Raw genomic sequence first — 12,187 nt, forward strand, 5'->3', positions numbered from 1 at the left:
TTTCAAGTGTTTATCCTCAGCACCTTTGGTCTCCTCTGATGCCAAACGTGCTGTTATTATCATGGGTGTTTTCCGGCTCACAGGACAGCTCTGTCTCATCCCTGTGCCTCTCTGCCCATGCTCCTCTGCTGGAAGGAACCTAAATTTAGCAGCCTGGATGTGGGCAGGCTGTGCCTCAGTGAGCATGTCTGTGTGGGTTATTTATTGCAGCTCCTGCTCCCAAAACAGCTCCAGGGAGCCCAGCACCTACTGCTGATGCAAGGGGATGGACCAGGGGAACAGAAAAATGAGGCTCAAGCCTCAAGCCCTCTCCTTTTGCACTGCAGAGCCTCTTTCCTTGCAGAATCTGGCACCTGACCCTGACCAGGATCCAGCGTGGACCAGCACACATAAACTGTTGCTAAGGAGAAATTTTCCTCTTTCCTACATCTGTGAAAGTTTCCATTCTCAGCCCTTTCTCTCACGTCAGCAGTCCCTGCTTTGGGCCCGTTTTAATCCCCCAGCAGAATTGCTGTGTTTCTCCATCTTACATTGCCAAGGATTTTTTTTATCCTGGGTATTTTCATCCTTCTGTTTGCTTCCCAGTCTCTTCAGCCCCCAGGACTGGGAGGCTCTGTCACTGCAATCACTGGTCTATGCAATAGTAATTATTCAATACCACGAGTTATTAATTTTCTTTACAAATTAGCTAAATATTGCAGCAATCCTCCCATTCATTATTTTCACAGTTTAACCTTTTCTTTCCCCCTGACAGAGGCACCAAGTAGGAGGAATACTTGAAGGTACAAAGTGTTTGTGTGGACGTTTTTGGCCACCTGGAGTTAGCCATGTAAGCGAATTCCATTCAGCAGCCAGATCCTGACACATCACACAGCCAAGTTCCCTGGAATCATGGCTGGCTGTGGGTGCTGGCTCCAAAGCCATCTGATTCAGTCACGAATATTTGCACCAGAAAGGAAAACAAAGAGGCACAGAAGCTTCTGAGCATGCTGAAAGTGTCTGAGCTTCTCTGGAGGGTGGGTAGGACGACAGGGGGTTTGAGGAACCCTGTTGTACCTTGCTCCAGGAGCTGCTCCCTCCAGGAAGGCGAAGGGTTGTTGCTGTATTTTCCTAGACCGGGTTCGGGTGACAAAGCTTTGTCTCTCCAGGGGTCCTTTGTGCAGGGTCTGCTCAGCTTTCAGCTTTGTCTTCATCTCTGAAAGGATGGGGAGGCTATGGTTATTCTCCAGTATCTCCAGCTGGAGGATATCACTGGCTGGCGTGGCTTTGCTGTCCTTGCATCAAAAGGGGGACAGCAGGGGACAAGCCCGCAGTCCCCCTCAGTGCGGTGACAGAGCACGCTGCTCTTCTGTTCACAGATGCTTCATTTGTCCTGTCAATTATTTTAACCAGCCTTGGTTTAAAGCTCTCGACCCCCCAGACTTTACTCAGTTACACACATGCTTTCCATTCCCATTCCATCCTGCTGTTCTCCCATCCACAAAAGACATAATGAAAATTAAAGGTCACAGAAAAGCAGGGAGGGCAGTGTGCATGAAGTAAATAACTTGGGCTCAAGCGGCAGCCCTTTGGGTAGGGGTATTTCTTCAGTCCCACAATGAGAACAGAGCTGAACCTCTAGAAAATGGCAGCATTTGTTTTTGCCTGAAGGACCTGACCTTTTAAATTTGCATCTCAGAGAGCAAAGGAGCCTTGTGCTAGGAGGAGAGGTTTCAGTGTGCCCTTTCATCAGCAGGTACCTGCCCTTGGCTCTAGAGGAGCAGCCTCACCTCACTCACTGAGCTCCAAATTCTGACACCAATGAAGTCATTCAGCGAGGGAGGGTCAGAATCTGGCCCTTCGGGATTAAACTGGCGTTTTTGGGACGTTCACAAGGGAAATGCTCATTTTCATACCTGAGCACTGGCAGTGTGCAAGCAGCCCCCGAAAATGGGGTTATTGAAGGGTTGCACAAGTGCTGTGGGAGTGTGTTGGATGCTGTGGCTCAGTCAGTGCTGTCTCCATAGCAGCAGTGCCCGAAGGCAGGGTGGAGGCTGAAAACCAGCCCTTGCTTTTCCAAAGCACCGAGCCCTGCGTGCTTGTAAGAGGGTAAATTCTCATTCTGTGTATTAGTATCACAATAGTCCCATAGTGAACTGCAGTTGTTAGGGCTCCCTGCAGACATCGAGGGGCACTTCTGACCCTCAGAGCCTTAAGGGGGTGTCCTTACCTGCTCATGGAAGGTGAAACAGCCACAAGCCTGAGGTGTTTGGGGAAGAAGTGTTTTAGGGAAGGCCTCAGGAAGAGGCAGCCTGGAGCTGTTGATCCATGATTGGAGCAGAGCCCTTTCAACACAAAGAGGGGAAGGAAGATGAAACACTCCCAGACCTAGATGAGCAGTGCTTATTTGAGTGGGAAAACTGAACTATTCCAACTCACAACGAGCAACTGGAGTGTTCTTAACTCCTCATAACCACTAGAAATGCAGCTTGTGCACTCAGCATTATCAGGGGAATGCGCAGCACTCTCCCTTTTAGCAATCCAGGCAGGATTCAGAACCCTGAGCACAGCATACCAGCACTGCTATGCGAGTCAAAGGCTCTCTGGGTGGATTACATAAACATAAACGTTACACAGGGCCAAGAAGGAGCTGGGGAGCAGAACTGATTTGAGAGAACTGTAAGCCAAGATGCCTTTAAAACAAGAGACAACTTGGACATGGCTGAGACAATGAGCTGTAAGGGGAGACAGTGCTGGGCACTGAGAGGATCAGACAGCCAGGAGTTCAATTCGTGCTTCCATCAGCAGGTTCTCAAGGTGGGGATGCTCTGTTCTGCAGGCACACGAGGGGATCCCAGCTGTCTCCCAGCTCCTCTCTGACAGCTCCAGCAGCACCTCGGCGCCGGGGGGCTCTCCGCAGTGCTGTCCCCCAGCAAATGCTGTGCTGACACTGCCTCGGAGGTGCCCACCCACTCTGCCTTTCTCCCACGGGGAAACTGGAGGCTGCGCTTGGCCACGGGCCCGGGCTGCTGTTTGCTTTTCCCCACTGAAGCTATAAACAGCAGGGAATGCAGGCACTCTGGGCCATCGGTGCTCTGAGGGCTTCGCTGGCTCCCTGTGGCCCAAAGGGGAGCAGGAGTCAGCAAAACCCTCCGGAGAGGGAGGGGGCTTAACGAATGCTTGCTTTAATTAGCATACATATCGTTCTGAAGGGGAAATGAGTAGCTTTCACTTTTTCTTCTTAATTAATATCTGCCTCCACGTAGTTTAATCTCACTTAGCTGCTCTGTAATTTGGCCATGACCCAGCTCTAGGGGATGGAAGCAGAGCCATGACTGCCCAGCTCAGGATGACTTTTCCTGACCCTGCATTTAAACAGAGGTGAGCAAAGGGTGTGGGCCCAGCTGGGTGAGGTAGCTCGGGGCAGGAGGAGCCCCAACAGGATCCTGACACTGGAAACACCATGGATAACTCCCTTCTCAGGGAGAACCCAGCCCGCAAACCTCCCTCAGTGTGACAGCGGCTGCTTTAAGGGACAGAGGGGAGCTGTGGTGCAAATCCTGCTCCTGCAGAAGCACAGGGCTGTGTCCCACCAGTGCACACAGGGTCGGTCCAGGCCGCTGCATCCCACGGGTGGGAGCCTGCAGAGCTCAACCAGCCCCATTATTTGTGGGAGTGCCACTGCTGGGGATGGAGGATTCCAGCCACAGGGAGCCAGTGAGGATGTCCTGCAAGGGCAAACAGGACCACCAAGGAGGTGGAAGCTTCCAGTTCTGAAACATGTGAAATACAGGTCTGAGTTCTGGAGTGGTTTTGTTGCTCTGCACAGCTCTGAACCCAGTAAAGCCCAGCTCCATGATAGTGACCTTTTCCTGGGGGTGATGGAGACCAGTGATGGTTTTTCTGGTCATACTAATGCACACTTGGGAAGAAATCCTTGAAATCCAGAAAATCACAGGCAGAGAGAGGATAGAACAGTGGCTCTATTCCTTGCTGGTGAGAGGCTTAACAGAGTTTTTTGCAGTGAATGTGTATTTAAAGAGACATAGGACTGTGGAATGCATTGGGTCGGGAAGGACCTTAAAGTTCAAATCTCCATGGGCAGGGACACCTTCCACTGTCCCAGGCTGCTCCCAGCCCTGTCCAGCCTGGATCTGGGCATTTCCATGGATCCATGGGCAGCCACAGCTGCTCTGGGCACCCTGTGCCAGGCCCTCATCTCCCTCACAGGGAGCAATCCCTTTCTTACATCTAATCTGAATATCCCCTCCCATACTTTGAAACACCCTCATCACTGCGTAAAAAGGGCTCTCGCAGCATCCTTATCAAGATAAGCACTGGGGCCTGATTAAACCTCATTATTACGGTGAATTCAGGAAAAGCTGCGCCAGCTCCGCTCCCCATCGCTGCCGCTCCCGAGCTCTCCAGAAGGGGCCAGTGCGCCCTCGCCTTTGCGGCCGCAGGATCCCTGCCCAGGCCTGCGTTCTTATTTAGAAAACGCTGAGCTGTCCGGAAAGTTTGATGGAGAGGGATGCAGCTGTGTTAATGCGCTTCTTGCCGGGGATTTGAGTGCATTTTCTGAGCGGCGCGGGAGGAGCGGGGATGGGGCAGGCAAGGCGCGGGGAAGCAGCTCCGCCGACCGCGCTCGGATATTTTAAACCTCGCGTCACGGGATTTCAGCAGCTTAAAATGCAGCGTTTGGGATGGAGTGCGTTAGTCAGAGGCTGCTCTCTGCAGCACGGCAGGCCTGGAGTGGCTGTGGCACGGGAGAGGCACCAGGCCCTGGGCGTGCTGTGGCACCAGGCCCTGGGCGTGCCGTGCTCACGGAGCAGCTTTTCCCCTTCTTTAGGGCTCAGTTCCCTCTGATCCCTGTGAAGGTCACTGGGATTGCAGCAGCCTGGAATAAAGAATATTTATTTATGCTCAGCGTCTGCAGCCGGGCACGGCTCCTGCTTTTTGTGCTTTGGCTCCCCAGAATGGCCATGGGTGGGTTTGTGTGCGTGGGCTGAGCATCAGAGCCCCCGGCCCGCGTGGGTCGGACGCTGCCTGCGCTGCACTGCAGGTACGCTTAGAAAAAGCCCTCAGAGCCAGGGAGGAGGCTCAGCAGTGCATCTGCAGCTCTCTGCATGCAGTGGCTTTTATCTCCTTCACTTGGAAATGACTCATTTCCCTGTACTATACGGAGATGCCCAATTTCCTTGGAAATGGTTCAGTTCTGCAGAGTCCCCAGAAATCCCCAGTGATGGGGCCCAGTTTTTGCACTGGGTGTTTTACCTGGCTTGAGAGATGCCTGGGGATTTTCACAGGTTAGAGAAATTAAAAAAAAAAATTAAAATAATGGCCAGAAGCAACTGAGACCTTACTCAGCTCATATTTATTCCAAAGGGCACGTGAACCTTCTGTACTGAGCTCTGGCAGTTAATTCATCACAGAGCCCCAAAGCACAGCCAAGCATGTTTCATGCAGATTGAAGGCTGCAAATGAAAAAGGGCTGTTTGCACACGTGTGCTGGCTGCCATCACTGCAGCTCCAGCTGCGTGGACTGGGGCTGTATTGGAAATGAGGGGCAGCCAGCAGCCACCCTACAAATTATGGGTGGCTGAAGGTGGTCAGAGGAGGACTTTTGGGCCCATACCTTTAAGCCCTGCTGAGGATGAGGATGGTGGAAGATATGCAGCATTATCCACAGTGAAGAGGCACAGTGGCTCAGCAGAAAAACAACTGTAGTGACTGCTGTCAGATGAGTGTATTGCTAAATGTTGCCACCAGCAATTTTACCTGCCTGTTCTCAGAGCCATATGCATCTTAAAAGCCTTCAAACACTGAGAGGAAAAACCCGATTAGAGCCATTTACAACAGGCTGATCCAATCTCGCTGGCATTGCTGGAAGCCGGGGACCAAAGCCAGGCCAAGGGCGGTGTGAAGGATAAACATTTTAGTCACCCCAAAGCAGCCAGGCCTGGGGACAGGGGCTGGAGAAGGATGGCTGTAGTTATTACCATAATACAGGAAATAATGGTCATTGGGAAAATGGGACCATGCTTTGGTTTCCTCTTCCATCCCAGTCAGAGGGGAGGAAGAAGAGTGGTGCTGTCATGGAGGTATTCATTGGGCAGCCAAGTGCTGCGTGGGTTTTGCATTCTGGTGCTTCATTCTGGAAAAAAAACTAATTTTGCCATTTTAACATTTCCCTCTGCTGTCTGAAATCCAGCCTTCAATAGTGCATGAGGGGTTGGCTGCTCTGGATGCCAAAGGCAGGGAAAATCCTCTGATTTCTAAGGAAAAAATGCTGAGAAGAACCCAAAGTGCCTTTAAACTGAGCTTCCCAAGATCTGAGCTCAACTGAACCTTTCCAAAGCCTGACCCCATGGCTTTGGGCTCTGGAGGAGCTGCAGTGCCCCTGAGGAGCATCGTGCCGGGCAGGAAGGAGGAAGCTGTAATTCCACAGCAAATCCAAGGCACAGCCACCAGGTGTAAAACACTAAAGATGTTTTAAGGGCTTGGGATATCTCTGCTTTCAGGATTTTTTCTTTGCTCTGAAAGCAGGCGCTAGCAGAGCTTGTGTGAAGATAAGCCTCGTGCTTCAGGTTAATCCCAAGATATCACCGCAGTGGCCTTTTATTATTATATCACAAAGACATCGACTTTAGCGCATTACTTCAAGATAAACATAAATACCCGTCACCATGCACACCCTAATATGGGCCGTGGTTCCCCACGGACAGGATTTCTGCACTCGTCCCTCAGGGCGAGGAGGACACAGAGCCCCCGGGCCCGTCCGCTGTCCCGGGGCAGCCTCCGGTCCCGGCCGGTCCGAGGGGCGACGCCGGCCCGGGCCCCGCGGCACAGCGCCCCCTGCCGGCCGGAGCCGCGCGGCATGCCGGGACTTGTAGTCGCCACCGCCGCATGGCCCCCCTTCCGCCGGCCACGGGGAACTACCGCCCCCAGCGTGCCGCGCGCGGCGCCGCCATCCCGCCGAGCCCCCGCTCCCCGTCCCGCCGCACCGTGGGGCGCTCCGGGGGCTGCGGAACGGGACATCCCGGGACGGGACATCCCGGGACAGGGCACTGCGGGACGGGACGGGACGGGACGGGACGGGACAGCCCGGGGCGGCGGGGCCGGGCCCTGCCGCTGGCGGAGGCGCGGGGGCGGCGCTCCCGACGGCAGCCGGGACTTCCTGTGACGGCCCATTTCCTGGTCGGATGGGGCCGGCGGGGGGCGGCGGCGGCGGGGCCGGTCCCTCTCCGTGTTCCTGACGCGCTCGGTGGTCGCCGGTGACGCCGCCAGGCAGCGATGCGGGCCCCGGGCCCTGCCGGCAGGCGGCCCCCGCCGTGACCCGCCGGGGCTGCGCAGGCCGGCCCCGCGGGGCGCATGGAGGCTCCCGCCGCCCTCTGCGAGGTACCGGGCAGGGTCGCTGCGGGCCGGGCTCGCGGCGGGGCCCGCGGGGGTAACGCCGCAGGCCCGTTATCCGCGCTGCTTTCGCAGGTGTGATCCCCGGGGGACAGCGCGGCTCGGCCCCGCCAGGCCGGCCCCCCTCGGCCGCGGCAGGAGCCGCAGGGCTCGGCACCGACACCGGCATCGCCCCGCGGCCCCGCCGCCGCCTCCTGAGACATGAAGAAGTTCTTCGACTCTCGCCGCGAGCAGGGCGGCTCCGGGCCCGGGGCGGGCAGCAGCGGCGGCGGCGGCGGCAGCAGCGGCCCCGGCAGCGGCTACATCGGCCGGGTCTTCAGCATCGGCCGGCACCAGGTCACCGTGGACGAGGTGCTGGCGGAAGGTGAGGTCCCGGTGCCGTTCCGAGCGCTCCGCGGATGCGGCTTTCCCCTGCCCAGGCTGGAAGGGAGGCCTTGGGCTGTCCCGGGCACCCAGCCTGCTCCTTGACCCCCAGATTGCTGAATATTTCATTGTCCTTGGCAGAATTGCAGTCCTGTGGTGTCTGCAGGCTGATGTGTTGGTGTTCCCATCTCTAAATCCAGTGTGGGTTTGGCAGAGTTAGGTTTTTTTTTAGTGCTTTAGGAATTTGGAGATATTCAGAAGTTAATTGTTTCTTATTTCTAAAGTGGGAGTTAAAAAAACCAAAAGAAACACCCGTACCAAAATTGTCATATATTTTGGTGCAGAACAAGGTGCTGTAAATAAAGAAAGCAGCGTCCTTCGCTCTTAAACTTTCTTCGGCTGTTACCTCCTTTGCCACCTCGAGCAGAGAGGATTAAAACACTGGAGTAAATTCCTTGTTATGCACATAGGTAGGCTGAGCAGGACTGGCTGTGACCTGGGATGAGGGAATTCTCTGTGTGTGGGATGTCTGCAAGGCGGAGTGGTGATCCCAATTGCCTTTTTTTCTTTTTTTTTTTTTTTCTTTTTTTTTTTTTTTTTTCCAAATAAAACAGTTAGAGACCTAAAAATGAATCCTGGGGGTTACAGAACTCATGGCGTGTGCAGGCCTTGCAGTGCAGCAAGCTGCTGGTGGCATTCGTTTAATTGTAACCAGCTCTGCTGCTCCAACTATCATTTTACATTTCATTTGTTGGGGCTGCAAGGAGCCTCCTGAACGGCTCTGCCTGGTAACCTTAGCCTCGACCTTCAGGGAGGTGTTGGCCTCTTTAGACCTGCTCCTGGTGCCTCCTGCGCAGCATCCTGGGCAGATTTAGTCCAAACAGTGTTTTGTTTTGATGGCGAGGGAGAGCAGAGCTGCTGGGAGAGAGCTGAGTGGGAGGACCTGTGTTGGCTTTTACAGAAAGAGCCCTAAAATGGAAAAGGGACTCTGTGTACACTGCCTGTGTTCAGATTTGTAAGAATTCACCGCGGTGTGCAGAAAAATAGGTCTGTGGCTGTTTTTCAGACTTGGTTTCTGATGTGTTCTGCTGAGAGGAGCACTGAAGCCAGGCTTTTACCTAGCAACTATAGTGATTTTTTTTTCCCTTTGAAATTTGCACTATAGGTTTTGCCTGGGCTGGTATTTCCAAGGCCCTTTTGGCCCTGGGAGCTGAGGACCCACATGAGCTCGACTTGGGAAGCTGTCAGTCTCCCTTAAACGCAGGATGGCCTCATCCTGGTGGCACGGGAAAGGCAGAGGCTTTTTTTGCTGATGAGTAATGTGCTGGCAGGTTCTGCCCCGGGAAGAGGAGCCGTGTGTCACCGGGCTCTCCTGCTGCTGCTGCAGAGGTGGAGGTGGGAGCACAGATTGCCTGGGGGGGAAGAGCCTCCCTTCCCTGCCTGCCTGTCCTGGGGGAGCTGCTGCTTCTGGGGGCTCTTCCCTGCATCTCCTGGTTCCTGTCGGTGGGATGCAGCTCTGGGTTCATGCATGCAGGCTGAGAGCTGTGAAACTGTGAGGCAGAGGGAGCTCTGGTGGAAGGTGCTGCCCAGGTACCTCCCTCCCGGTGAGACAGCGTGAAATCCTTCTGTGCGCAGAGCGGAGCCTCCAAGGGGCACGAGCGAGGCGGTGTGCTGGTTTGCAGGTTGTCTTGCTGGTTTTTGTGCTGGGGAGCAGCGTGGCTCAGGAGTGCTGCAGCTCTGGCTGTGCTGGTAAACAGCCTTTTCTCCCTGACTCAGCTGGAGATCTGGGGAGCTCGTGGGCAGCCCGGTCCCTGCACTCCTGACGCCTGGAAAGCCTCTCTGTAGCTGCAGTGGTGCTTTGGCAGTGCTGAAGAGGCAACTCCTGGCTATTTGTGCTGAAAGGAAAAGTCCCCTGGGAAGCACTCTGTAGGAGGAGTATCCTGTCTGGGGAGGAAGGACCTCTCATCCCAATTGCTTTAGGGCTGTGTTTCGGTGCAGCCTGTGAAACATGAAAAAAATGAGATGTAAAAGTGCCTTAAAAGAGAGAAGCAATGAAGTGATGAATGGTGTTGAAGCAGAAGTTTTGGAATGGAAGTGCTGGGATTTGGCTGTACCTGGTCACCCTGAATTCTGCTGAGCAACCCTGCTGATGAGGAGTGTGCCCTGGCTGCAGCGCTGCCTGTGCCAGGTGCCAAATGGCTCCACGTGTCTCTGGGCTCTTGTGTAGATCCCCCAAAATACCTGCTGCTGGTAAACCTGCATGGTTTCACTCCCCCACCCCTGAAAAGTAGTTCTGTCTGGATACTTGCCTGCCTGGCAGGGAGGAACATCCCCGCCTTTTGGAAGGAAGGAGGTGGGAATAATGCAGAAGGAATTTGAGGGGTTGGTTGTGGTGTTGGGATATGGTGAATCAGTGGGGGTTTTACAAACAGGGTGTTGCAATAGGCGGTTCCTAGTTGGGTCCTTGTAGCTCTCCTGCTCTAATCCACATAAAAGCACAACTAAGCTCTTGGACAATTGCCCCCAAAGTTTGCACAAGGATTATCTGTGGTGGGAGGGCAGTGCTGGGGGTCTGCAGGGCCAGGTTTAGTTACACAGTGCCCCAGTATGGGCTCAGGGGTGTTGTCACTGGTTTTGGGGTGAATGGTGTCTCACAGAGCTGAAACAAACACCCAGGAGCTCTTGCAGTGTGGGGCTGAGTCAGGCTGCTGTCTTGCTGTTTTCTTTCTGAAAATAAACAAAAACAGCATTGGACCAAATCAGATACTGCTGTTTGTTTCTGCCTGTGTGTAGGGGAAAAACCAAAACAACGGAACCCCATCCCAGAGCCCCATGCTGGAGCTCTAGGGAGGTTGGTGTCCCTCTGATGGGGATCCAAGCAGCAGGAACACTGAGAAGGGTGTTGCCATAAATGAGGAGTTTGGGAGAGCTGTGTGTGTGGCAAAGTCCCACAAGGCACGGGTGAGCTAAACCAGGTTGGGGATTGCCCCAGTGTCCCATTTTTGAGGGCCTCTGTGTTTTGTGTGACTCTGTGCTCAGTGTTGTGAGAGTGCTGAGCTGACCCGAGGTGTGTAAACATCCATGGGGCACGTGTTTGAGCAGGGTTTTGTTTGTCTTGCTCTGCTTCTAGCAAAAAGTACAGGCTGAGTTTCTGCAGGTCTGTGAAAAGTTGCTTTTAAAATTGTACTTTTTTGAAGGTCTTTTCCCCTTCAAGTAAGTTGAAGTCTAAGTAAGGGACTTGGGTTTAATAATTGTAGGATATCTCACTGGAGTTTTTCAGGTAGGTACCTGTGTGCTGTAACTAATGTTGATTTGAAAGCATTTAATGATTGATATTACAAACCAGTGCAAAGTCACAGAACCATCCTACATTTGCCAGCTGTGTTTTCCCTCTGTTTTGAAAAGAGGGATGCTGTGGGATCCATCCTGACTTTGCTTGGCAGAGCACGAGGGAAGCAGCTGGCAGAGCCGTGAGTGCCCAGCCTGTGCCCTGAGGTGCCCAGGGCTGAGGCTTTCTGCTGACCCCTGCCCTCCCTTGGCACCTCCTTCCCTGCAGCACCGTAACCTGAAGCCACTGAAAACACTCGTGAGCTTCCTCTGAAATGATTTCACTTTAAAGCAAACCCCATCTGAGGAACGTTTTGCAGATTTATGTGATCCTCAACCCAGTTCCAGTGTGGTTGGGTTCAGGACATTGCTTTGAAGTGTATTTTGTGAGTTACTGCTTTCCAGCTTCAGCCAAGGGCCAGCTGCTAATCAGCTGACCAGGGACATTTGGATTAGGAATTAAACTGTTTCTCCTCTCGGAATGGGACACGTGATTCTTATTTTTAATTTTTTCCCTGTTTCTTGTGGGGCAGAACATGCACTCTGCTCTGCCAGGTAGGATGTTTGATTCTGTGTTCCAGCAGTCTGTTTTTCTGAGAGTAGAACCAGGGGAACTTGTGAAGGATCTCAGGGGAGTTCTTTGCTAAATGCTGAGGTATCCCAAGTGTTTTGGTGCTTTTAGCAGCTCAGCTTTTGCTGGGACAGTGTGTGCTGTGTCCTGAGATGTAATCAGGGAGGAAAAGCAGGTGTTAGTGGATTTAAGTGTGTAAGAAGTTGTGTGGGCCAGAGACTGACCTGGCCCATGAGCTTTGTGCAGCCTGTTGCAGAAGGGGTCTGGTTCCTTATGGAAAGCTGTGGCAGCTAAAAGCTGCTTTAAAGGCAGTGTTGGCCCAGCCAGTCACCATCCCAAGGCAGTGTTAGCCCAGCCAGTCACCATCCCAGGAAGGAACTTCCCTGTGAAACCAGCAGAGTTTCTGTTTCAGCACTCCTGCCATGAAGCTGTCAGTGTAAGAAAGCTGAGTTTTGGGATTCTGGCTGGGGGTAATACATGGTTTAACTCCAGCTGGAGCCTTACAGAAGTGTTCTAGTAGTTTTAAAGGCTGCTAAC

The 12,187-nt window shown here is 53.5% G+C and overlaps 1 protein-coding gene across 1 annotated transcript in view; it reads left to right on the forward strand.

Annotated features, from left to right (window-relative positions):
- The first annotated feature begins 7,257 nt into the window (after positions 1-7,257).
- Positions 7,258-12,187, forward strand: part of AAK1 (AP2 associated kinase 1) — a 53,514-nt gene continuing 48,584 nt past the window's right edge. The window contains exons 1-2 of the mRNA XM_059490719.1: positions 7,258-7,377; positions 7,465-7,753. Of these exons, the coding sequence (XP_059346702.1) occupies positions 7,591-7,753 (163 nt within the window). The 5' untranslated portion in view covers positions 7,258-7,377; positions 7,465-7,590. The remainder of the gene's footprint in view (positions 7,378-7,464; positions 7,754-12,187) is intronic.

This window comes from Ammospiza nelsoni, chromosome 30, assembly GCF_027579445.1.
Source record: "Ammospiza nelsoni isolate bAmmNel1 chromosome 30, bAmmNel1.pri, whole genome shotgun sequence".
Taxonomy (NCBI): Eukaryota; Metazoa; Chordata; class Aves; order Passeriformes; family Passerellidae; genus Ammospiza; species Ammospiza nelsoni.